Source organism: Trichosurus vulpecula, chromosome 2, assembly GCF_011100635.1.
Source record: "Trichosurus vulpecula isolate mTriVul1 chromosome 2, mTriVul1.pri, whole genome shotgun sequence".
NCBI lineage: Eukaryota > Metazoa > Chordata > Mammalia > Diprotodontia > Phalangeridae > Trichosurus > Trichosurus vulpecula.
In genome coordinates, this window is record NC_050574.1 from 122,030,718 (window position 1) to 122,056,932 (window position 26,215).

Sequence of the window (26,215 nt, forward strand, 5' to 3'; positions counted from 1 at the left end):
CCCCCGCCTCCGCCCTCCTCCGCCGGCCAGGCCTGCAATTGGCGGAGGGGAGGGCAGGGCAGGGGAGCTGGACTGGGCAGTGGCCAGCGACAGTTCGACCCCACATTCTCCAGCTCGCTGTCGGACCCCTGATTCTCCCCGCGTCTCGGCAGTCGAGCGAGTGACTGAGGAGTTTAATCACACTCTTTTCCCGCAACGCCAGGTGTACGCACTACATACCTCCCCGCGGGTGCGGCGTCCACCCAAGCGAATGCCCTCCCGTGTACAGCAGCCCGCGCACACACATACCCGCGTACGAACACCCTTGTGCACACTCATGTACACCTGTGTACACAGGATCTGCACACCGCCTCCGTGCACATACGCACAGACTCACGCACAGACAGACACACAGACACGCGGACACGGCGCGCGCGCGCACATACACACACCCAGACCCAGACACACGCACACCCACGCACCCACGCATGCACGCTCCCTGCCTGCCGGCCCCGGGCGGCTCAGAGCCCGAGCCCGATCTGGGTCTGTGGCGGGGCAGGGCCCCGGGTGCTAGGAGAGGGAGGGGAGCAGGCGGGGGCGGGGCGGGGACGGGGGCGGGGGCGGAGAAGGAAGCGGAGGAGGAGGAGGAGGAGGAGGAGGAGAAGAAGAAGGAGCAGCAGGAGGAGGAGGAGGAGAAGGAGCAGCAGGAGGAGGAGGAGAGCGAGAACGGCGGGTGGCTCCTCCCGGCGCCCGCGCGGGGATTTTCCAGCCGTGGCTCTGACGCCGCCGCCACCGGGACCATGGGCGACCGAGGGACGCGGTGAGTGTGCCCCGGCGGACGAGGGGGCCTGCGTGAGCCCGGGGTGGCACTGCCCGGGGTGCGGGGGTGTCGGGGCCGGGCGGGGGAAGCCGGGCAGCGGACGGGGAGGAGGCGCCCGGCCCTTCCTGGGGATTTCAGGATGCTGCCAACGCTGAGCCTAGCGCTCATCCCGGGCTCCGGCTCGGGCTCTGGGCCGGCTGGTCGGCTCCGCTGCTGGTGGCATGGAATTGGGGGGAGGGGGGCACATCCCTACTTACACCTTCCGAACCGTGCATGGATTAACGCTCCCGCACTCATTACACATTGACGTGCACACCGCATTCACGAACATCACACCCTGTGCCTCCCCCACTCCGGGTCCCCGACTTCTCCCACATTTCTGCTCTCCTGGCTCAGATTCCGCCCGGGTTCCCCCTCCCCCCCCCCCCCCGACCGCCCTCCCTCATCTGTGGCTTGTTTAATTAATTGGGTGGAAAGGTCCCATTCTGACTCAATTTCATCTTCTCCTTCCACTCCCTAGGAGGGAAGCCCCAGGCAAGGGGGTGTCGCAGAGTGACAGTCCCCGTCCCACCCCCTCCCCCCGCCAAGAATGCCAGTGTGTGCGGGGCTGGCAGCTTCCACGGCATCCTTCCAGTCCCCCTTCTTCCTCGATGTCGCCGGGGATGCCCTTTCCCTTTCTGGAGGCCCACAACAGGGCAGGGCTGGGGACCAAATGGGGTAACTCTTTGGGGGTGGGGGCGGGTCAGGCTTTCGTGATTGGGCTTGCCGTTAGAATAATTCCAACTGGCCTAGAATTCTGGTCACTTACTACCTGTTTGACCTTGGGCAAGTCGCCTAACATCTGGTCCTCGGTGGCTTCATACCTGAACCGAGAGGTTTCACTCCAGGTGATCTCCAAGGTCTCTTCCAGGTCAAAATGTTATATGGTTCTGTTGCCCACCCTCTTTCCCCTCCACAGAATCACCAGCCCCTCCGGGGGGATGGTTTGTTGATGGGGATGGGGGTAGAAAGGAGAGTACCCTGGCTGGAACTAGGCTGGGCTCTGAGTTTCCCTTATTCTTTACTTCCCTCTCCCCTTTTTAGTAGGAATAACAGTCACATTTTTATAGTGCTTTGATATTTCTGAAGTACTTTCTCTCCAACAGACCTTTGAGGTAGCAGTAGTATTATAGGATTTAGACCTGAAAGAGGACTTTGGAAATTATCTAGCTCAACCCCTCATTTTACAGGTCAGGATGTGGGTCAAGTGACTTACCTTCCCTCTCACTAAGGGCAAGTAAGTGTCAAAATTCAAACCAAGGTCTGCTACATCTATTACTATTCACATTTTAAGATGAAGGACCTGAGGCCTAAAGAGGAAAAATAACTTTGTCTGACGTTGAGCTGTAGAGTTACTGTTAGAGTCAGGATTTGCACCCAGGTCTCCTTGTCTCCAAGCAGAGGAACCTTTCCAGTACCTTGAATTCCCCTGTTGTTTTTTATACATCTGACAGCCACCACTCTCCGTCATCCCATTCCATGGTCCTTCAAAGGCCTCTCCCTTGGCCTCAACCTCTTAAACCCCTTTTTCTTGGTAAGCTCTCTTTGGTCTTTCTCTTCTCATTCCCCTTTTTCTCTTCTCTTCACTTTCTTCAACAAAACATTCCCTGAATTCTTAGACTGTTCAGGGCATTGTAATGGGAATTGGTGGTCAGGTGTAGATAATGGGTAATTCAGGGGCCAAATCCTGATGAGATCAGGTCCCTGTTCTTCACTGAAGTCATGGTGACAGTGGTGGGGGGCTGGATAGCTAAACAACAATTTACAGCAGCAGGAGTGTGCTCCAGGGTCCCTGAGACCCTTTCAGGGGCTCCTTGAGGTCAAAACGATTTGCATCATCACAATAAAATGTTTTCATTTAGAATACCATAAATATTGATAAATATGACCCACATAAATGAAAGCTCTTTGAGGGAGGGTCTTCAACGATCTTTTTGAGTCTAATGGGGTCCTGAGACCAAAAAATTTGAGAACTGAAGATCTAAAGCTCCTTCGTGAGTATTCAGTATTTTTATTTGTTATTAATACTTGTCGAGTATTAATAATTAATTAGCTTGGCTTCTTCTGGCAAAGGAGAAAGAGTGCTGGTTTTGGTGTCAGGAGGACATGGGTTCAAATTCCATCTCCTACACTTATTAGCTGTGTGACCATCGGCAAGTTTCTTCCCTTCTCTGAAGTTTCTGAATCTTCATGTGTAAAATGGAGATAGTGTCTATAGAAAGGTGAGCTGTAGTAGTCAGAGCTGGCATTTTTTCAAGCACTTTAACTCTTATTGAAGGATTCCCTTACAACCACTTTTCCCATTTTACAGATGGGGAAAATAAAGCTCAGAGCAAAGAGCTGGAATAATTTGCTCAGGGTAACAGATAAGAGAGCAGGAGGATCTGTGTCTTCTGATTTCAGGTCCTGAGCTCTTTTACCGCTGTTGAACTGTAACCCAAAGGGCTTTGCAGTTGACAAACACCCCTTCATCTATGAGCGTTCACATCTTCCCAGATTTCCTTGGCAGCAGGCAAGTTGGTGCGTCACTGTCTCAGAGGGTGGAAGCCTGTAAGAGTTCTGAAAAGTCCTGTCCTTTTGTGTTAGCTGGCCATAGGATGGTAGGGTCATAGATTTAGAACCAGAAGTGATCCTTTCCAACTTCTTTATTTACAGATGAGGTCTAGAGAGATTGAGTAACTTGGCCTTGTTCGTATACCGTCACAGCAAGACTAGGATTTGAACTCAGGTCCTTTGACTCCAAAGCCAGAATTTTCCACTCTTAAGCACTTTGCCTGATCTGTCCTAGCCTTCCGTTTTAGAAATGAGGAGACTGAGGCCCAGGGAGGATAAATGACTAGGCCAGTGTTTCTCAGTTAGGCAGAGACTAGAATTGAGATCTCCTGACACCCTAGCCCAGGCTCCTCCCACCATGTTGTGCTGTAGCAAACCCTGTCCTTGTCACCCTCACTGTTTCTGGAGGAATGGCCTTTGGAATTGAGGAACTGGATTTTAAAAAACGTAGTCCAGTGGAAAGCACCTGTTTTCAGGAGTAAGGATCCCTGGGTTTTAGTGTGTTTGGCTGGATGAGCTTGGACAAGTTACTTCCTCTCCTCAGGCAGTCAGCTAGCATTTATTAAGGGCCTACTATGTGCCTAGCACTGTGCTGGATTCTAGGGATGCAAAAAAGAAAAAAGGAAGGGGAAAACCTCAACCCAATTATTGCTCTTAAGGAACTCATGGCTTAATAATGGAGACTACATGCAAATGACTATGTATAGGCAAGATATACACAGAATAAATTGGAAATAGTCATTCAGGGAAAGGGACCGTGGAAGGCCTGGAAAAGGTTTCTTGCAGACAAGGAGATTTTAGTTGAGACTTGAAGGGAGCCAGGAGTTGGAGATGAGCAGGAGGAGAGTGCCAGGCTCGGGGCCAGCCTCTCAGCCTCAGTTTCCCTACTCAGATGAAAGGATATGTTAGTTAAAGATTCCTAGACAGATACAAGATCTGTTATAAGCCTGATGCTCTTTCTGCAAAGGGAAAGGCCAGAGGCCTTGGTGTTTGCTGATATTCAACTCAGTTCAATTCAGTTTTATTGAATTCAGTAACCTTGTACCAGCCAGTGTGCTGGTGATAAAAAAAGACAAAAATGAAACAATCCCTGCCCTCAAGGATCTTACAGACTGCTGAGAGAAGACAATATGTACACAGAGAAATACAAAATATATGTAATTTTGGAGGTGGGGAGGCCTAGTTCTAAGAAGTGGGGGAATATGGCAAAGCCTTATGTGGGAAAGGGCATGTGGATTGTGCCTTGAAAGGAGTTAGGGATCGTAGCTATGGAGTCAGGAAGATGCATCTAACTGAGTTCAAATTTGGCCTTAGACACGTAGAAGCCCTGTGACCCTGGGCAAGTCACTTAACCCTGTTTGCCTCAGTTTCCTCATCTGTAAAAATGAACTGGAGAAGGAAATGGCAAACTACTGCAGTATCTTTGCCGAGAAAACCCTAACTGGGGGCAGTTAGGTGGTGCACCGGATAGAGCACCAGCCCTGCCTGAGTTCAAATTCGGCCTCAGACACTTATTAGCTGTGTGACCTTGGGCAAATCGCTTAACCATGATTGCCTCCCCCGCCAAAAAGGACCCCAAGTTCTTGAAGAGTCAGACAGGACTGAAAAACAACTGAACGGCAACAGCAGCAATAGGGATTGCAAGAGGCAGAAGTGAGGAGTGAGAGCATTCCAGGCACGGGGAATGATAGCCTGTGCGGCCCAGAGGTGGGGGAGTGCCCTATAATCCATTTCAGCTGAAATGTAGACTGCGTGAGGGTGAGTGATACTGACAACAATTAAAGTCAACAGGCATTTATTAAGCGCCTTCTTTGCGCTAGGCACTGTCCTAGGCACTGGGGATTCAAGAAAGGCATAAAACAATCCCTGCTCTCCAAGAGTTCAAGGGGGAAGACAACCTGCAAATAACTATGTACAAACAAGATATAGACAGAATCAATTGGAGATAATAAAAACTCAGTCTAGGAAGGTACGTTGGAGTCAGATGGTGGAGGATTTGAAATGTCAGGCAGTGGCGGTTGTATTTCATCCTGGAGGCAGTATGTGTTTTAACTTTTGCTTTTGGAGCGCTCATTTGGCAGCTGTCTAGAGAGTGTATTGAGAAGGGGAGAGACTGTAGGTGGGGACACCTGTTGGGAATCTCTTCCTATAGTCCATAGGAGAGGTGGTGAGGGTCTGAACTAGAGCAGCAGCTGTGTGAGTCCAGAGAATGGGACACATGTGAGAGATATTAGGGAGGTAGAATGGACGTGACTTGGCAACTGGTTGGATATAGGGTGTAGTGTAGAGAGAGAGTAAAAGTTGATGGTATCCTAGGCAGAAGTGGGGAAGTTAGGGAGAGAAGAGAGTTTTGGGAGAAAAATGAGGGGATCTGTCTTGGACATGTGGACTTTGGACACAGCTATGAGATAGCCAGGTTGGTGATGTGGGATTGGAGCTCAGGAGGCAGATGAGCACTGGAAATGCAGTTCTGGACAAGTCAGCTGCATCGAGATGATCATTGAACCCCTGGGGGCCCTTGAGGTCACTAAGAAAGAAGATGTAGAGAGAAAAGAGGTTTCAGGACAGAAGTCATGTCCCTTGGAGGGGATTGTTACCATTCTGGCTAACTCTAAGAAGGGAGATGCGGACACAGAGATACCTCATGTAGGAAGGAGGTGCTTTCCAACCCAGGGCACCTATTGGGTCCTTAACTATTGAGAGGAGTGAGGAGCTCAGTAACTAGAGAAGGATAGGGTGAACTGAGCCATGTTGACCAAGGAGAACTCAGTACATATATCTGGGCCAGGTTTGTAAAATTCCAGCGAGCAAGAATCCTCTACTGCCTTGTGTTGGAATCATCTTTAGATTACTCAATTCAACTAACATGTATTAAGTGCTTACTGTATGCAAGGTACTGTTCTAGATGCTAGAGACAAAGACAAAAAATGAAATGGTCCCTGACCCCAAGGAGCTTACATTTTATTGGAATTCTCTATTCTTCCTCTTTTCCCTTCCCCCCCTCCTTTCCCCTCCCTTTCCTTCCCTTGCCTTCTCTTCTCTTCCCTGCCATTGTCTTCCTTCCTTCCTCCCTCCCTTCCATCTTCCCTTCCTTCCTTTTCTTCCTTCCTCATTCCTTTCCTTCTTTCCTTCCTTCCCTTCCTCCTTCCTTCCTTCCTCCTTCCTTTCCTTCTTTCCTTCCTTCCTTCTTTCCTCCCTCCCTTCCTTCCCTCTTTCATATTGATTGGAGCATAGGCTCTAGAGCCAGAGGGAAGCTTGGAGATAATCTAGCCCCACTTCATTTTACAGAGGGGGAAAACTGAGGCCTATAAAGGGCGCATATTGCTGGCAGGGGGTCCAGATTTGGTATTTTCCAATTGCTTTTTACCGGATCTTGTGTCGGATGCCAGATGGATGGGATAGAGATGATAACTGTGTTCCATCATGTCACATCGTGGCATGGTAGAAAGAGCCCTGGCCTTAGAATCAGAAGAGCAGGGCTTTGTGACCTTGAGCCTCAGTTTCTTTCTCTATACAAATGGATGATGATACTTGGATCCCCTACCTTGCCTAGCTCTTGTGAGCTCTTTATAAACCTCAGGGTGCTGTGGAAATGGAAGCTACTTTTATTGAAAAGGGCCATATTCATTCTCTCAGTGGATCCTCAAGTCAGCTCAGGGAGAAAGGCAGGGCAGTGATTAATCTCCCCATTTTACAGAAGAGGAAACTGAGAGAGATCCCAGGGAGGAGAAATAACTTGCCCCAAGTCACACAGTCTGTTAGTGGCAGATTCAATGCTAGGGCCTAGATCTCTTGACTCCCGGTGCCAACAACTCTTTCCCCTATGCTCTAAGTTCTTAAGACTGCTCATGTGTTTCTCAAAATTTGCATCGTGGGACTGCCCGCAGTATGTGTTGCCTCTGAGTTCATGGTTTCCCCAGTCTTGGGAAGGAGAAAAATTAACTTGCTGTGTGGCTCATTGAATTAGATTTAGGCTGTAGGAGGAACTTCTGAGACTTGTGGGGTGAAGTAGAGGGTGGAGAATTCCTTATAGAATAGGAAAGACACCTGTGTGTCTGCAGACCTGCCTGGAGGATGCGTCAGTGGGGAGGGGGCTCCAAGGGTGGGGGGGGGTCTCTTCTGCCTCTGATTTCACTCATGTCTTCTGGGGGACTTCCATTGCTAAAGTTACTAGCCCAGGATGCAATGCTCCAGGAATCTTGGCTGCTGCTCTCTCTCTTGGCGCTAGAGTCCTGTGTGACCTGGCTTGGCCAGGATCGTGGGGAAGTCCTGTGGTTTTGGCTGGAGCATATCCCAGGGATGTACAGTGCTGGAGCTCAGAGGCAGAACTAATTTTGTCTGTCCCCACCTTGGGCCAACCAACTTTGGTGCATGGCTCCCTACCTCCTCTGTGCTGAATTCTCTTTAGAGTGTCAGAGCTGGAAGGGACTTGGAACACAGAATGTTGGAGTTGGAAGGGAACTTAGACCAGAGAATGTCAGAGCTAGGAGGAACCTTAGAAAACAGAATGTCAGAGGTAGGAGGGAACTTAGAACATAGACTGTCAGAGTTAGGAGGAACCTTAGAACACAGAATGTCAGAGGTGGGAGGGAACTTAGAACATAGAATGGCAGAACTAGGAGGAACCTTAGAATACAGAATGTTAGAACTGGAAGGGACTTAGAACACAGAATGTTGGAGTTGGAAGGGAACTTAGACCAGGGAATTTCAGAGCTAGGAAGGACCTTAGAAAATAGAATGTCAGGGGTAGGAGGAACCTTAGAACACAGAATGTCAGAGCTGGAAGGGACTTAGAACACAGAATGTTGGAGTTGGAAGGAAACTTAGACCAGAGAATGTTAGAGCTAGGAGGGAACTTAGAACACAGAATGTCAGGGCTGGGAGGGGCCTTAGAACCTAGAACATCAGACCTGAAAGAGACATTAGAACGTAGGATGTCAGAGTTGGACAGAACCTTGGAATCTAGATTGTCCAACTCGTTGGAACCTAGAATGTCCATAGAAGGAACGTGACTGTCTCAAGGTCATGCAGTATGACAACGGCAGACTCCTAGGCAGTACTCCACTACACCATATTTCCTCTCCTTTATCCATCTTCTCCATCACCCTCTTTCTCTCTTGGCCTTTGCCTCTCAGGGTTGCAAACCTCAGAGATGAGGCCCCCAAGATCCCAAGCACATGATACTGCTTCAGGAGTCATACCTATCAAGCAGGGTTTATATAAGCCCCCCTAAGAGTGACTGACTAGAGAAATTTTGGGGAGGAAACCCAAGTCAGTCACTTAGGAAGTGTCTTGAGTGGCGGCCTACATTCAGTTCTGATATTCTAGGTTCTTCTGGGTGTCTAGTCATATGCTCAGCACTCTTGGAAGACAGGAGAGAAGTCTAAGGTATGGTGCCTTAAAGGGTCACCTTGTAGGAGGGACCTTGACAGGTTGGAGCGTGCTCAGTTTGCTCTACCTGGAATAACAATATTAGGTCAGATTTCTCTAAGCCTTTAAGCTTTATAAAATGAATTCTTCACAACCCTGTGGCATAGGTATTTAAGTGCTATTATCTCCATTATACAGAGAGGGAACTTGAGGCCAGAGGCCTTGTGACTCACCCAAGGTCACGTAGAAGGTAAGAGGTGGAGTCAGGATTAGAAATTAGGTCTTTTGGCTCTTACCACTATGCCAGGCTGCCCTGGCATGTCGCCCCAAGTTGGTGGAACTGGGGATGTAGTGCTTGGAGAAGAGAAGACCTGGGGATGAGACACCTTCTAGATGTCTTTGTCTCCAAAAGCCTGTCTTAGGAAAAAAAAAGGAGTAGAATTAGTTCAGGGTGACTCCAGAAAAAGAAGGACTGTGGCAAGTTAGGGGATTTACAGGGAAGCAGATCTGAGGTCAATATAAGGAACAACTTTCTGACAATTAGAGTTATCTCACATTGCACTGGGCTGCCTTGTGTAAGTGAGTTTCCTGTCACCAGAGAGATTCAAGCAAAGAGTTCACTGCCCTCTCATTAGGGAAGTTGTGTTGATTGGGACTAGATGACCTCTGAGATGTCTACCAAGTTTGGGATTCTGAGATACTTTGGTTCTGAGAATCTCTGCTTCTCTGATTGGAAAATTCCATGACTCTTAAGGTTTGCAGATTCTATGGTTCTATAATCTAGTCAGGATGGCTAGGTGGCACAATGAACAGAGTGCCAGACCTGGAGTCAGGAAGACTATCTTCCTGAGTTCAAATCTGGCCCCAGACACTTAAAAGCTGTGTGACCCTGGGCAAACCACTTAGCCCTGTTTGCCTCAGTTTCCTCATCTGTAAAATGAGCTGGAGAAGAAAATGGCAAACCACTCCAGTAATTTTGCCAAGAAAACCCCAAATGGGGTTATGAAGAGTCAGATAAGACTGAAAACAACTGAACTACAACATTAATCTAGTTAGGCTTATAAGACACACACACACACCTGAAAGGATTAGAAAATAAGAGATAGGTGCATGTATATAAACAACTTTAGATGTCAATAAGATGAAGTATTAAATTGATGGGTGCAGGCAACTGAAGAATAAATAATAAACAGCTGTCAATCAATAAACATTTATTAAGTGCCTACTATGTGCCAGGCACTATGCTAAGTACTAAATAAGATAGCATATAATAGGAGAGGAAGCAGGGGATAGTAAATAGAGTGATACCACTTAGCCAGGTCAAGTCATTTCAAGCTCCTGAACCTGAGTTTATGCAGGGATAATATTGCCTGCACTATATACTTCTGAGGGTTGTCGTGAGGCCCAAAGGAGCTAATATATAGAAATCCCCTTGCAAACCGTGAAAGTCTCTCCAAATATCAGCTTGTTAATGAGGGGCTAATTGTCCAAATTCTTGGGAGTCCGGAGGAGTTGAGATTGATGAGGGTTGCAGCAGGCAGGAGAAGCTCCTGGAGGAGGCACGGCTTGGCTGGAACTTGAAGGATGGCTAGGATTTCCATCAGGAAGGATGGTATGGGCCTCGTAGGAGACCTTAGTGGGGAGTGGGATGAGGAGGAACCATAGACTCATTCAGTTTAGGTGTTGGAAGGGACCTTACTTATCATTGAGTTCAGAGCTCTCATTTTACAGATGGGGAAACAGACTCGTCTTGATTAAGAGTTTTCCATTGGACTAGCGAGTAGGAAAGCCAATTTTCTACACCGTGGCTAATGTGGTATGTGTCAGTAAGTGAATGGTAGAATGCGAAGGATCTGAGTGTGAGTTTGGGGAGGGGCTTGGGGAAATACATGTTGAAGAGGTCTGTGATGGCCAGATGAAGGAGAGTTGGCCAGTCCCAGGGAACCATGCCCTTTAACTGGGCAGGGTCTTCCTTCAAGAGCAAAGCAAGATACCATCTTCAGGAGGGGGTGGTGAGAGAGAAAATTTGGAACTCAAACTTTTAAAAAATGAATGTTAAAATTATCTTTACATGTAATTGGAAAACATAAACTACTATTAAAAAAGATCAAAAAAGATTAGGCATAAGAACTTCCAAATTCTACGCATTTGAAAATAGAAGAATGGTTTGGCAGTGACCTGGATTTTATACCCTTGAGGATGGCACTGCTTCTTCTGCCTCCTTAGGGTCACACATTAGGCAGGCAATAGGTGCTTAAGACTCGATGGTTGAATCTGTAGTGGGTCAGGGAGCTATTCCTTTCTCTTTTCCTGGATGGGGGTATGGCCCTAACATTTGAGACTAGCCCTGGTAGACTGGAAATCGCCCTGGATTTCGAATCACAGAATGTGGGTTCCAGTTCTGGTCCCACCACTTATTTGCCCAACCTTGGACACACAGTGACTTGTCCGAGTCACGTAACATCTTTGGGCCTCGGTTCTTTATCTGTAAAATGAGAGGTTTGGATTAGATAGCCTTTAAGGCCCCTTTCAGCCTGAAAGCTTTGATCCTTTGATTTAGAGTTGGAAAAGGCCTTAGAGGTTAGTGAGTCCAGCCCTCACATCATACATGAAGGTTTAATGACTTTCCAAGGTCACAAAGGTCAAGCCAAATCAGCAGGCTTTTTATTAAGCACCTACTATGTGATAAGCACTGTGTTAAGTACTGGGGATTCTAAGAAAGGAAAAAAAATGATTCCCACTCTCAAGGAGCTCACAGCCTAGTGGGCAAGAACATGAAAACAACTATGTGCAAACCAGTCATGGACAGGATAATTGGAGGGAACCTCTGAGGGAAGGAAGGCATAAAGATTAAGGAGGATTAGGAAAGGCTTTTTGTAGGACAGAAGACTTTACTTGAGATTTAAGGAAGCCAGGAGTCAGAGATGAGGAGTGAGAGAGAGACAGCTCTGTGAAGACACCCAGAGTTAGGAGATGTGATGTGCGGTTCAAGGAACATCAAGGAAACCAGTGTTGCTGGGTCACAGTGTATGTAGAGGGGAGTCAATTTTAAGAAAATTGGAAAGGTGACAGGGTGGCTGGGCTAGGTTATGAACGATTTTAAAAAACAAACAGAATTTTGTATTTGGTCCTGGAGGTAATAGGGAGTCACTGAAGATTATTGAAGGATAGTAAGCCATACTAGAGTAGAATCCTCTTTCTTTAAATCCAGTGTTCTTTCCACTATCCTAACTTGCTGCTAATATATGTTTCTAAGATCACTCTGTCAGTGAGTGGAGAGACAAAAGGGGGAGGAGTGATGTATGATCCCTGCCCTGGGGAACTTAGAGTAGGGGTAAAAGATTCTCATCCTCTCTCTCTCTCTCTTTCTCCCTCTCTTCCCTCTCTCTCTCCCTCCTCCTCTCCCCCCTCCTCTCCCCCCTCCTCTCCCCCCTCCTCTCCCCCCTCCTCTCCCCCCTCCTCTCCCCCCTCCTCTCCCCCCTCCTCTCCCCCCTCCTCTCCCCCCTCCTCTCCCCCCTCTCTTCCCTCCTCTCTCCCTGTCCCTCCCTCTCCCTCTCCCTCTGTCTCTCCCTCTCTCTCTCTCTCTCTCTCTCTCTGTGTCTGTTTCTGTCCCTCTCTGTCCAGCTCTCTCACACTCCTCCCACAACTCGTACTGCACATCCAAAGTCATCTTCTGAAAGTCCAATGATAAAGACAATGATCATAGTAACTTCTCAGTTTTTTATTGTTTTCCTCAGAAAAAGCACTGTGAGTTAGGGAATACCTATAAGGATTTTAACACCCACTTTTTAGATGAAGAAGCTGAGGCCCAAGTGATCTGCCCCAGGTCAGACTGATAAGTCCCAGACAGAGGCTCGGACCCAAGTGCTCCTCACTACAGCTTTAATGGTCTGCCCTCTATACCATGTTGCCTTCTCTCAGGAACCTACCCTGGTCACATCCCTCTAAGCCCCATGGGCCAGTTCTTCAGCCTGCCTTTACTTTGGCCCCATCCTGGACTTAGGTCTAAGCAAACCGGATGGCTGATTGCCTCTGAAACACCACCTGCCCTCTGAACTTTCTTCCTGCCTCGGATGCCCTTTCTCTTTCTATTAAAGTCTTTTAAGGTTCGATAATGACAGTGCCACCTCCTCTAGGAAGCCTTCCGGGATGGATCTTGCTTTCTCCCCTCTGAGTTGCCACAGCCCCTTGTCTGCCCCCTTAGGGCTCTGAGTGCTGGGTACTTTGTTTTCAGGTGTATAGGCCTATGCCTGGCTCCTCCTCTCATTAGACAGGGTGTTCCTAAGGGCAGAGGCTGTACCATATCCATCTTCATTTTCCCAAATCACACAGCAAAGGGCCCTGAAATTAATCAATCCGTTTATCACTTGGTGTTTATTAAGTTCCTACTGTGTGCCAGATACTGCTCAGCATTGAGGATAGAAAGAAAAAAACAAGCAAACCAACCAGAGCATCTCTTCCCTTGAGCTTACATTCTGTTAGGAGAGGCAACAGGTACACAGACCAAGTAGATAGAAGGTGATATTGAGGGGAAAACACCAGGAGTTGGGGGAAACAGGAAAGGTCTTTTGCTGAGTTTTGAAGGAAGCCAGGTGAGGAGGTAGTGCATTCCAGGCACGAAGGACAGTCTGCAAACACGTGGAGACAAGAGAGGGGAAGAAAAGCAAAAAAGGCCTTTGACTGGATTGTGAATGTTTGAAGGGGGCGGGGAGTAATGTGTGATCAGCCTTGGAAAGGTAAGTTGCAGCCAGATTGTGAAGGGTTATAAATGCCAAAGAGAGGAGTCTGCATTTAACCTAAGAGGAAATAGGGAGCCGCTGGAGTTTATTGAGTAGGAGAGTGACAGGGTCGAACTTATGCTTTTGGAAAATCCCTTTGGGCATAGTGTGGAGGATAAGCCTACACTGGCTTCTTTGCTGTTCGCTCCACCTTCTAGCTCTGTGCCTTAGCACTGGCCAGCCCCCATGACTGGATTTCTCTCCTCACCTCCTTATCTTTGTCTCCTGGGTTCCTTCAAGAACTAGCTCCCATCCCACCTTCTGCTCTAGGTGCTTCCTCTTCCTCTCAGCTGCTAATCTTTTCTCCTGGTCTATGTCTATGTCTATGTCTATGTCCATGTCCATGTCCATGTCCATATATCTATTTCATCCTGGTCTGTGTCTGGCCACTGGATCTCGATGACTCTGGAGGAGAAAGTGAGGCTGGTGACTTTGCACAGTCCTCCCTCACTTAAATCCAGTTCACTTGCAAGCAACCTTCCTGATGTCCTGGTCCTCTTTGAGAACGAAGGACAAACAATGACAATCCTTTCTACACTGAAATTACCTTCATATACTCTCTATATATCTTGCACATACCTGGATATTTACACGTCATCTCCCCCACTTACATGTAAGTTCCTTAAGCTTGGGAATTTCTCTCTTCCTTTTTTGTATCCCCAGGGCTTGCTACCCTGTCTGATATATAGGAGGTGCTTCATAAATGCCTGTTGACTGACTGGATTGGAGAGGGTTGAGATGAGACAGAGAGACCAATTAGGAGGTGATTTTAATATCTCAGGTACTAGTTCCACTAGGCTAGTGGCCCAGATGGGTAGAGAGAAGAGGGTGTTTACAAAAGATATGAACGAAATTTTACAGATGTTGCAGAGAGAGACAGAGGGACTGGTCCAAGGTCACATAGGTATCAGGTGGCAGAGAGGGAGTACCAACTCAGGCTCTCTGATTTCACCCCCCTTGCCACCCCACCATCACAACTGCCTCCCCAGGCTTCATCATCAGTTTATCAGTGCCAGGGCACCACAACGGGTCTGTCCAGCTAAGCAGCCAGTGCTCAGACTTGTCGAAGAATTGACCTTGTGGGGGTGGTTTATGCCATATTTAGGAGACAGGAAAGGGCAGCATGGCTTATCTCGCTCCTCCAGGGCATGGTGAAGGTGCTATGTTATTTCCCCCTGTTTCTAGCTCTTCATTTTTCCCTCCACATATTTCCATCTTTTAGTCTCTCTAGCTGTACCCTTGTTTCAGTCTCCATCTCCCTGCCTCCTTTCTCTCACAGAGTCTCAGAGTTGGAAGGGACCTCGGTGACCATCCCGTCCAAGCCGTACTTGACCAAGAATCCTCCACGATGTCCCCGACAAGTCACCCAGGCTTTGCTTGAAGACCTCTAATGAGGGAGGAGCCCCCGCCTCTGAGGGAAGCCCGTTGCGCTCTGAGAGGCTCTCATTGTTAGGAAGCTCCTCTTTCTCCTAGCAGCTCCAATCCGTTTCTTCATAACTCTTGCCCATTGCTGCTTGTTCTGTCCTCTGGGTCCAAGCAGAACAAATCTAATCCTCCATGGCAGCTTTTCAAGTTCTTGAAAACAGCTCTCCGGCTTCCTTGTAAGTCTTTTTTTTTTTTCTCTAAGCTTAATGTCCAGTTCTTTCAACCGATGATCCTTGTGGTATAATCTTATGATCCTGTGATCATCTGGGTCACCCTCCTTTGGATGCTATCTGGCTTATCAGTATCCCTCCTAAAAAGTGGCCCCTAGCACTGAACCCAGTACTCCAGATGTGGTCTGACCAGGGCAGAAGATAGCAGGACTTTGACTTTGTTATTCCCAGAATTTGGGCCCAAGGTCATATTGGCCTAGTGGCTGCTGTGTCATAGTGTTGGATCTTGGTCACTGTTTATTTCTTTCTCTACATTTCTGTCTTCATCTCCACTTCTTCATTTCTCTGACTCTAAATATTCTTCTGCCTGTCTTTCTACCTCTGTTTCTTTCTGCTTTCTTTTACTGTCCCTCCTTTCCCCTCTCTCCCTGATTTTCCCCTTCTTTCTTTTCTCCCCTCTTTCTTTTCCCCTTTCTCCTCTCCCTTCTCTCTCCTCTCCCCTCCTCTCTGTCATTCTATCACTGTCTCTCTCTCTCCTTCTCTCTCTCTCCCTCATCTGAGTCAGGGCCAATGTATAGGTGATCTTTCTTCATGAATACCTGATTCCATCTTCTAAACTTAGGAGCTCTTCCTTAGGTCTTAGTTGGTGGCCCTGGGCTTTTTTTTTTTTTGCTGTCAGTCATCACTTCTTGGGTGAAGGGGGACAGAGCTAAACGTTGAAGCTATCTCAGGTTTGAGTTGGAGCTGGGACATCCCAAGTCCTATCTTGAGGGTTACTCAGGGCTCCAGTCTTGGACAGGCCCCATGAGGGGAGTCATAACAGCTAATAGAAAGTGACTCAGAGGTTCCCAAGAATCTTAGAGCCAGAGAGGGCCTCAGAGACTAGAGAAGTTGTACAGAATTGTAGTGTTGCTATTATTCAGGGAAGGCTTTGTAGAAGAGATAGGATTTATGAGATCATAGGCTTTAGAGGTTAAAAAGCACCTTAGTAATAATCATCTAGCTCAAAGCCTTAATTTTATAGCTGTAGGAGGTAAGGCCTAGAGTGAGGAAGTCACTCAGTGGGTCAGGGTCAGAGCCAGGCTTTGAACCCTGGTCTTCTGACTCACAGGGCAAGGCTCTTTCCACTGCGTCGGAGGAGGGAGTGAGAAGTGAGGGCTGAGACAGCATCTCTGAATATTTGAGCCAGAAGGGACGTTACTGATCATTGAGATGAGGAACCCAAAGCCCGGAGAGGGATGGCAATTTGCTCAAAGTTACACAGTTAGCAAGTGCCAGGGCCCAAGACTCAAACCCAGATCTCCTCACTTCCAGTCCAAGGCCGTCTCCAATCTGATGCACTGTCTCCCTTGATGTAAGTTAGCTGGAAGGGGAACCAATGAGTCTCTTTCCCTGGAGACCTGTATGAAAAAGGAGCTATCTGATAATAGCTTGAAGGTTATGTGACTTAGGGAAAGGTGGGGAGGGATTGAAGTGACCTTTCAGGATACCTCTGGGCCTTAGGATCAAGGGGTCTTTTCATTTCTTGGGCCTCATATTCCAGCTTCTTTTTTTTTTCTGAGAGGAAGGCCATGTGGGATCCCTTGATTTCTTTTCTCAATTTGGCATATCTGTGTGTTTGAGGCCTTTACCAATTAATCGCATTGCTGTAGGGCTTCTGGGCTGGCTGGCTGCCAGGCTCTCATGAACTCAGTTTGCTCATTATTAATTTGTAACTCTTTCTCTGTCTTCGACCTCATCTTTGGGGAGGGGGGAGGCAGGGTCCTAACTTCCCCTCAGACCAGGATCTCCCCGAAGACCAGAACCACATCTCTCCAATCAGGGACTTCCTGAAGTCAGGGCCTGTGTCCCCTTCCCCTCCCCCCCTCAGCCAGGGGCTCCCTAAGGACAGGGGCCATGCCTCCAGTCTTTCTTTCTCCTCTTTTACTCAGGACAGATCTCTGCCCATGTTGCTCTGGTTAGAGGTTACTGGACTTAAACACTTTCAAGATGAGAACAGTTGGACTCTGTTATTCTGGCTCCCTCCTCCCCAGAAAGCTCTGCCTTGGGGTCATCTCCCAGGGAACAGCTGCCTCCTCTCCTCCTGGGTTTTCCTTGCCCTCTGTCCTACTCCAGAGAAACTTTTTGTTCTTTTCCAGAGAACACTGGGTGCCAGACAGATGGCCTTGTGCAACTAGGGTTGAGGAGAGGGACCAGATCAGAGGAATCCTTGAGTTCCCACTGGGCCAGGGTTGTGACACTGGGTTAGCCAGAAGCCCATCATCAGGGCATCTAGGTGTCAAGAACACAGAATATCTGATGGGAATGACCTTAGAGATTATCTATCTAGTCTAGTCTCCATCATTCAGTAGAAGAAATTGAAGCCTAGGGAGAAATGGCATGACTTGTGTAAGGCCACCCAAGTAGTAGAAGGATGGAGATTTGATACCAGATGGTCTGCCTCCAAATTCAGCTCCCTTTCTAACATACCATACTGCTTGCCCTTTGGAAGTGACCTGAACCTAGGGCAGAAGCCTGAATCTAAGTTCAGTGTTCTCTCTTAATGTTACACAATGCTTCTTCTTCCCCTCCAACAAGCTTGCCATGGCCCCAGAGACTCGTTTACACAAAGATTGCATCTTGGACTTCATTCTCAAGGTTATGTAATTAAACGAAATGATTTCGCTTAAGGGGAAGAAGGGGAGAGAGATTAGTGTTTGGTCTTATTCGGAGAAAAGGGTGTGATCTGGGAAGAGAAAGAGCAGGACTCCTAGTTTCTAGTGACAGATTATTGGACATTGTTTGTATGCATACACACACATGCATGTGTACATATATGTATATACACATACATATATGTATACATGCATGCATATAAACGTATAGATGTATAGCTATACAATATACATGTACATGTGTGTATATACATACAGGTATACATATGTGTACAATATATATAGAGAGAGAGCAAGAGAAAATGAGGGAGAGAGAGCATTTTTTTCAATGATGAATTTTTAAAAAAAACATTATTTTGAAGACGGGTTCATAGACTTTGCTAGTTTGCCACAGAGAATATTCAGAACCCTGGGGCCAAATGAAAGATGAAATGTGTTGTGTGTGTGTGTGTGGTGTGTATGTGTGTATCGTGCCCTCACACACACACCCACACACACACCCCCTATACCCTAAACTTCTTGTGACCTATTTAGCAGTCACTAAGCTGCTTCCTTAGTTTCTTGTCTTTCTTTTTGGGTGGTTCATAAAACACTTCAGCTTTGTTCTGTCCCCCAAATTCTTAATATTCTTTGTGGTGGTCTAGTGAAGCCTACGGACCTCTCCTCAAAATAGTGTGTTTTTTTTTAAAATTCATCATTAAAAGAAATGCTTAATTTCATTTAGAGTTTAGTGAAAATAATGATATAATTTTTTTTCCCATTCAAGTTCCTGGGCCCTCTGAAATCTCTCCATAGACTCCAGGTTAAGAACCCTAGAGTGCTGGGCCTGGAGTCTGAATGAGCTGAGGTCAAATCTAGTCTCAGATATTTACCAGCTATATGACCCTGGGTAAGACACTCCATCTGCCTCCCTCAGGTTAGCTCAACTGTAAAGTAATAGCACTTACCTCCCAGGACTGTTGTGAGTCTCAAATGAGATAATATTTATAAAGAGCTTAACACAGTGCCTGGCACATAAAAATTGTTTGTTTCCTTCCTTCTTATGAGGAAATGGTGATCATTAGGAACCATCATGGGTTCATCAAGAAGAAGACGACATATTAGAAGGCTCACTTAATTTCCAGGTTTTTTATTTTTTGCTGCCATGTTTACCAGACTGCTAGATAGGGAGAATGCTATGACCATAGAATTTCTGCATTTCAACTCTCTTGTCATTCCTGAGGATCAGATGTAGGCTACATGATAATATAGTTAAGAGGGTTCAGGACACGGAGGAATGACCAGACACAAAGAACAGTGTTTATAGGGCCCTGTCAACCTGGAGGAGGAAGGTGGCATCCATAAGGCTTTATCTTTGGCCTTATATTCTTCCATTTTTATCAGTGACTTGGATGAAAGCATAAATGGAATAATGACCAAAACTGGGGGGGATAATTAATATGATAAATGAGGGTCAAGGTACAAATAGTCTAGAATGATGGGCAATATCTTTATGACATTTAATACAGTTCAACACAAAGTCCTGCATTTTGGTACAAAAATATCAACTGGGTGAGGCATGGCTTTGGAGAATAGTCTGTGGAAAGGACCAGGGGTTTTAGTGCACTGGAAGGTCAATACGACCCCACAGTGCTACATGGCTGCCAAACTGATCCATGAGATGTTATCGTCCAGTTGTCCCCTGCCCTCAACAGACCACTTTTGGACTATTTTGTTCAGTTCTGGGTACCTCATTTTAACAAGGACATCAGCAAACTAGTATATTCCAAGGAGGACAGTGAAGGTGATGAGGGAACTGGAGCTCAGTTGAAGGACCTGGGAATATTTAATCTGGAGATTTAAGAGGACACGATTTCTGTCCTCAAGTATGTGACGGGCTGTTTTGTGGAAGAGACATTGTTAGATTTGTGCTTTGTGAGCCTAGAGGGCAAAAGTAGGTGCTGTGGGTGGAAGTTCCAGGGAAAGAGATTGGAATTCCATATATAGCAAAACTTGTAATAATTAGAGCTGCCTACAGTGGAAATGGGGGGATAGGAATAATGAGTTCATTCATTTACCAACCATTTATTTATCAATTACTATACACAAGGCACTGGGTTAGGTGCTGAGCGTTCAGTGACAAAAAATGGTCCCTGCCTTCAAGAAAGTTACATAAGTGATTAAATACAGAGAGAGAAGGAAAGGGAGGGAGAGGGAGAGGAAGAGAGGGAAGGGAGAGAGAGAGAGGGAGAAGGAGGGAGGCAGGGGGAAAGGAGCAGGGAGGGAGGAAGGAATTAATTAATGACTGGGAGAGATTAGGAAAGGCCTGGTATAGGAGGTAGCACCTGGGCTGTGCTTTGAAGGGAGCTAGGGCATCATGAAGCAGAGGAGACATTGCATCATGGCCAGTGGAGGGCCAATTGTGCAACTTGCAGATGAACGTCCTTCTCTGTGACTTGTTGGGAATATTGTGGAGGAGAAAAGGCTTTGTGCAGTGGTTGGACTAGGTGGCCTCCATGATGGTATCATTCATTTTCTGATTCTATGATCATTTCTTTGGTTTTCCTCCCTATCTCGCCTCTTCATGCAGGCTAAGGTTTCTGTCTTTCTTACCCGGAATGCTAAAATTCTTACCAGCAAGCCCATCCAAAACCGATAGCTGTAAGAATTCTAGAGCCTTGCCTTTGTTTGAATCCCAGATCTTCCACTTGCTGACTGAGGGATGTTGGCAAATCACTTCCCCTCTGTGGGCTTCAGTTTCTTCCTCTGTAAAACCAAGGGGTTAGGGTCGATACTTTCTAATTTCCCTCCCAACTCTAAGTTTCTGTAACTCTGGGGCCTCAAACGAATGGCTCCTAAAAGCAAGAACCAGCAGACCCTGGGCATAATCAGCTAATTAGGCCACCCAATAATTAGGCCACCCAGTGGGCATGAGAAGGGTGAAATGGAGATGAAGGGGGATATAAGAGGGGACAAGGAATGGGAATTAGAGACAGATGGAGGCAGGGCCAGAAATTCAGATTAGGAAGGGACTAAGGAGAGAGGACAAGGGGCAGAGAGAGTGGAGGAGCATGGGCCAAAAAAAGAAGGGTGGTAGAAGGAAAACCAATGGGGTGGAAGTCAGAAGAGATGGGTTTGAGTCCCAGCAGTGTTATTACTTGCTCTTTGACCTTGGGAAAGTACTTTACCTTCTCTGAATTCCAGTTTCCTTCTCTCTAATGCAAAGGAGTTGAGTTAGATAGATGCTAAGGTCTTTTCCAGATCTGACATTTTGTGGCTGAAAGAATGAGAAAGCGAGGGAGAGGCTGGGGTGGGGGTGGAGAGGTGGTGAGGAAGAAGAGAGGCTGGAGGAGGACTGGGCAGGGCTAGCCAGGCTCCCAACATTCCTGGCATTGAGGAAGGTGTGGGAGGGCTGGGTTTCAGTTAAAGCTAGTCTGGCTGGAGTCTTGCATTCCTAAATCCAAAGGTTAATATGAGGTGAAGATAACAGGCATGAATGTCCCAGTGGATTTCCCAGACGTCCAAGACTTTAGACTGAGGGCTCCTTGAACTGGAAAGGGAACTATGCTATGTCTTTCATCCCTTTCTGTTTATGTGATAGAATGGCAGCACTGGAAGGGCCTTTAGAAGGGAGAGCTTTAGAACTCAGAATAGAGAACGCCAAAGCTAGAGAGGACCTTAGAACATGGAACGTTAGAGCTGAAAAGGCCCTTGGAATGGCTAGCAAAGAAGATTTTTAGAATCCCTAATTTCCTTCAAACCAGCAGCTAGGCGGTGCAATGGATAATCCGGTGTTAGACATTTACTAGCTGTGTGACCCTTGGTAAGTCACTTAACCCTGTTTGCCTCAGTTTCCTCATATGTAAAACGAGCTGGAGAAGAAAATGGCAAACCACTCTAGTATCTTTGCCAAGAAAACCGCAAAATGGGGTCATGGAGAGTCGGACACGACTAAAATGACTGAACAGCAACAATTTCCTTCAAAGCACAGCTAAAATTCCACCCAGTGTATTAGACCTCTCTCGATTTTCTCTTCATCACCCTTCCACCCCAGCTCCTCGTGCCTGCTGTCCCCAAATACCTGATTTTACAGAACAGAAAATTGCTTGGGTCCCCAGAGAGGTGAAGCAGTTATGCCATGTTCACACAAGAGGGGGACTAGAAGGGTGGAGATTAGCACACCCAGTCCAGTCTTCTTTCCACAGTGCACTCACTGATTTGTCTGCCCCAGTTCTTTCCCTGCCTCAGGTTTTCTATATGCTCTGTTCCCTGTTTTCCCCCTCTCACACAGCGAGTTAGCAGAACCAGGGCCGGATCATAGAGTCTATTCAATTAAACAAACAGTTGGCACGGGAGATTAGAGAAAGAGGGGGAACTAAGTCCTTGCGGAGTTTATAGTCTAAAGGAGAGAAGCAGTGTACAAAGCGCAGCGGTATGAGGCAGAACATGAGAAGTGTTAGAGAGGAAGGAGGGACTTGGGGAGGGAGGCATCGCTTCTAGATAGAGTGAACGTGAAAGGTTTCCTGGAGGAGGTGGCACCTGGAGGGAAGGTATGGATTTCAACAGGTAGAGAAAGGGGTGGAGTCAAGCACGCTGTGTTCCAGGCATGGCAGAGTACCTGTGTTCTAGTGTACAGAAGAGGGAGGTGACAGGCTGAGATTGTGGAACAGCAAGGAGCCCAGTTTGGTTGGAATGAAGATTGTATGATTAATAATAGTATAGCTAGCATGTTTAAGGTTTGTACTGTACACTGTACAAATATTATCTGTTTTAGTCCTCACAATAACTCTGGGAGGGAGGTGCTAGTATTATCCTCAATTCACAGATGGAGAAACTGAGGCAGACAGAGGTTAAGTGATAAAAGTCTGAGGTTGGATTTGAACTCAGATATTCCCGACTAGCTGGGTGGTGCAGTGGATAGAGTGCCTGTCCTGGAGTCGAGAAGGCTCATCTTCCTGAGTTCCAGTCAGGCCTCAGACACTTACTAGCTGTGTGACCCTGGGCAAATCACTTAACCCTGTCTGCCTTGATTTCCTCATCTGTAAAATGAGCTGGAGAAGGAAATGGCAAACCACTCCAAGAAAACCCCAAATGGGGTCTCAAAGAGTCAGACACAACTGAACAGCCTTCCTAACTCTAGGTTGAGTGCTGCATCCACTGTGCCCCCAAGGGGTCTCCGGACTGGGGCAGCCTTTAGATAGGAACTATGTTGTGAAGGGAGGGCACTGAATGCCTGTCTGAAGACTCCTGCAAGCATGGAGGGCCATCTATAGTACTTGAAAACTGAGAAGTTCCTGACAGATCAATGCATTAGGAAGATTATTCTGTAATTTGTCGAAAATGGGTTGGAATGGGGAGACAGAGAGATAAGGAAACAACTCTCACTAGGTGTAACTTACTTGTTGGAAATAACTCATTCCCCCTGTGGAATAGCAAAAGAGCATTAGATTTCTAATTGGAACTTGAGTTCACATTTCAGCATTGCTTCTTCCCACCTTGGACACTTCCCTTGGGTCTTAGTCGTCTCTTCATCTGTAAATTAAGGGATTGGACCAGATCATCTCTAAATTGGATATTGAGTTATTATTGGTAGAGAAAGAAGCCGGAAGAGCAGCAGCCAGGGAGGAAATGGAAGCATGGGGAGTGGAGAATGGAGGTGGAAATGGTGATTCATTTGTTAGCTTGGGGGGTTGAGCTGTTTCTTTAAGGGGAACTGGGGACATGGATCAAACTCCCCCCCCCACCCCATCCCCAAGGTTCAGCTCTGGCCCTCAGGGTGTGGATCTTAGAACCTTGGGGCCCTGCCAGGGAAGCTGACCGGCTGCTGGTTCACACAGTTGGAAAACAACAGCCAGTTCCCCATTCCCAAGCCCAGGCTGAGAGCTGCCCAGGGAGATGGCAGCCCCATAGTCAGGGGGCTCCCCCCACCCTGCCCCTCTTGTTCCCCCAAAGATTCTTAATCTGGGAGAGTCTTGTCTTCTCTCTTTGCCTCTAATCTGTTGGATAGGTTCATGTTAGATTGCATGGACCTCAGGGGCCCTCAAGTGGGGATGGGGGGCTCGGTTTCTCTCCCCTCCCCCTCCCATCCTGAAAATGTTCCAGGCAGACAGCATTGTGTACTCTTATTTTCTCAGTTCCCCCACCCCCTGCAGGGCTGAGGAGGAGAGAATGTTCTTTCCTATCCAGCAGCATCTGCGTTTTGCTGGGCCCCCAAGCTCCCTAAGAACAGGTCTTTGTGTGGCTGTAAAACTGAGAATTCTCATTAGAGGAAACAGACCATAGCCTGCATTAAATTGTCTGCAGGCTCCCAGCACTTTTCTTAGTTACCAGAACCTCTTGGAAGGAATCATAAAATTAAAGACTGTCAGAGGTGGAAGGAAATCTGACAGTAGAGGATGTCTGAGTCAGAAGGGACCTTAGAGTATTCAAGTTAGGAGGGACCTTAGAGACCATCTTTTCCAACTCCCTCATTTTACAGAGGGGGGAGACAGAGGCCCAGAGAGGGAAATCACTTGCCTAAGGTCACACAGCACTTGATGGCAGAGCCAGGATCAGACCCCAGGTTCCCAGATTTCACTCTTTCCCCTGTGCTGTGCTGCCTCCAAAGAATCATTGTCTTCACCTCCCTTTCACCTGTCTTCTAAGAAGTCTGGGGTAGTTTAGGTGAAGGGATCTGGACCAAATGTCCCCCTAAATTTAACTGTCTCTGGGCTAAGTCGTGGTTGGAGAACCATAACTAGGATGAGGTAAATGGGCTTTTCCTCCTGGGTGCCCATACCTGGTGGGGCATGCTTTCCCCCTGCACCTTGCCTCATGACCCTCCTCAGCTTCCATGCCTTTCTCTAAAACCAGGCCACTCCTTTCTCTCACCTGACTGTACTTGTGGTCAGACCGTCCTCTGAAATGCCCCTGCGAAGCTGAACTATTTTGTCTTAGGTTAAAAAGTTCCTAGTCATGTCTGGCCAAGGTTTCAGTTGGCTAGGTAGAGCCCATAGCATTGACACTGACTCCTGCCTAAGGGTTGAATAGCAGCATCTGAGGCCTGGAGTAAGGAAGACCCAAGTTCAAATGCAGCTTTACTAACTGGACGACCCCTAGGTGAGTCACTTATCTGCCTCAGTTTCCTTAACTGTAAAATAGAGATAGTAAGAGCACAAACCTCACGAGATCGTTGTAGGGATCCAACGAGAAAAAATCCCTTCTTTGGGGATTCCTCATTTCAGAGACATTCTCTAGGGGCTGGCCTTGGGTACCCACCGCCATAGGTGTGCAGACCCATCCACACACAGGCATCAAGCAGAGTATAAAACTGGGTGCCATCCCCATCATGAAGCCTTTCCTGACCACTCTAGCCAAAACAGACAAATATAACGACGTCGTCGTTGAAAGACCCAGTACCTGAGTGCTAATATCATATTTAATCACATACACTACGCCTGTTCCTTCATCTGTAAAATAAAGAAGATGTACACTCCATGGTCTGTAAAGACCAGTCCAGCTTTAATATTCTGTGTGCTAAAGGCCCTTCTAGGGCAGCTGAGTGGCACAGTGGATAGAGTGCCAGCCCTGGAGCCAGGAGGACCTGAATTTAAATGCAGCCTCAGACCCTTACTAGCTGTGTGACCCTGGGCAAGTCACTTAGTCCTTTTTGCCTCAGTTTCCTCATCTGTAAAATGAGCTAGAGAAGGAAAAGGCAAACCATTTCAATATCTTTGCCAAGAAAACCCCAAATGGGGGTCACGGAAAGTCGGACACTACTAGTTGGCTAAAAAATAGCAAAAAGGTCCTTCTAGGGTTAGCAGTCTATGTTAAGGCCTTCTCAGCCTTAACATTCTATATTCTAAGCTCCATTCTAGCCCTAACAGTGTGTTGTAAGGTCCCTTTCCGCTCTAACATTCTCTGTTCTGAAGTCTCTTCCATATCTGACGTTCTGTGTTCTATGACCCTTCCAAGTTCTGCCAGTCTGTGTTCTCTGTTCTAAATCTGCTTTAACACTCCTTCTAGCTCTAACATTCTATGTTAGAAGCAGTTGGGTGCTAGAGTAGATAGAATGCTGGACTTGAAATTCATAAATTTTGGGGATGGCTTACCATTTCCTTTTTCAGCTTGTTTGACAGATGGGGAAACTGAGGCAAACAAGGTTAAGTGACTTGCCCAGGGTCACATAGCTAGTGTGTAAGGCCAGATTTGATTTCAGGAAGATGAGTCTTCCTGACTCCAGGTTGGGTACTGTATTCACTGTGTCACCTAGCTGCCCCAGAAGACCTGAGTTCAAATTTTACTCCAGAAACTTAGTAGTTGTGTGACCTTGGGCAAGTCACTTAACTTGGTAGCCTCAATTGTAAAAAGGGAATCATAACAGCACTCCTCTTACACAGAGTTATTGTATCAAAGGACGCATGTAAAACTTATTGCAAACCTTAAAGAACCATAGAAATATTAGCTGTC

General features: G+C 47.2%; 1 protein-coding gene across 5 annotated transcripts in view; it reads left to right on the plus strand.

Annotated features, from left to right (window-relative positions):
- Window positions 1-467: 467 nt before the first annotated feature.
- The window catches only part of ARRB1 (arrestin beta 1), a 130,022-nt gene continuing 104,274 nt past the window's right edge, over window positions 468-26,215 (plus strand). For all 5 annotated transcript variants that reach the window (XM_036746990.1, XM_036746989.1, XM_036746992.1 and 2 more), the window contains exon 1: window positions 468-799. In XM_036746990.1, the coding sequence (XP_036602885.1) occupies window positions 468-799 (332 nt within the window). The remainder of the gene's footprint in view (window positions 800-26,215) is intronic.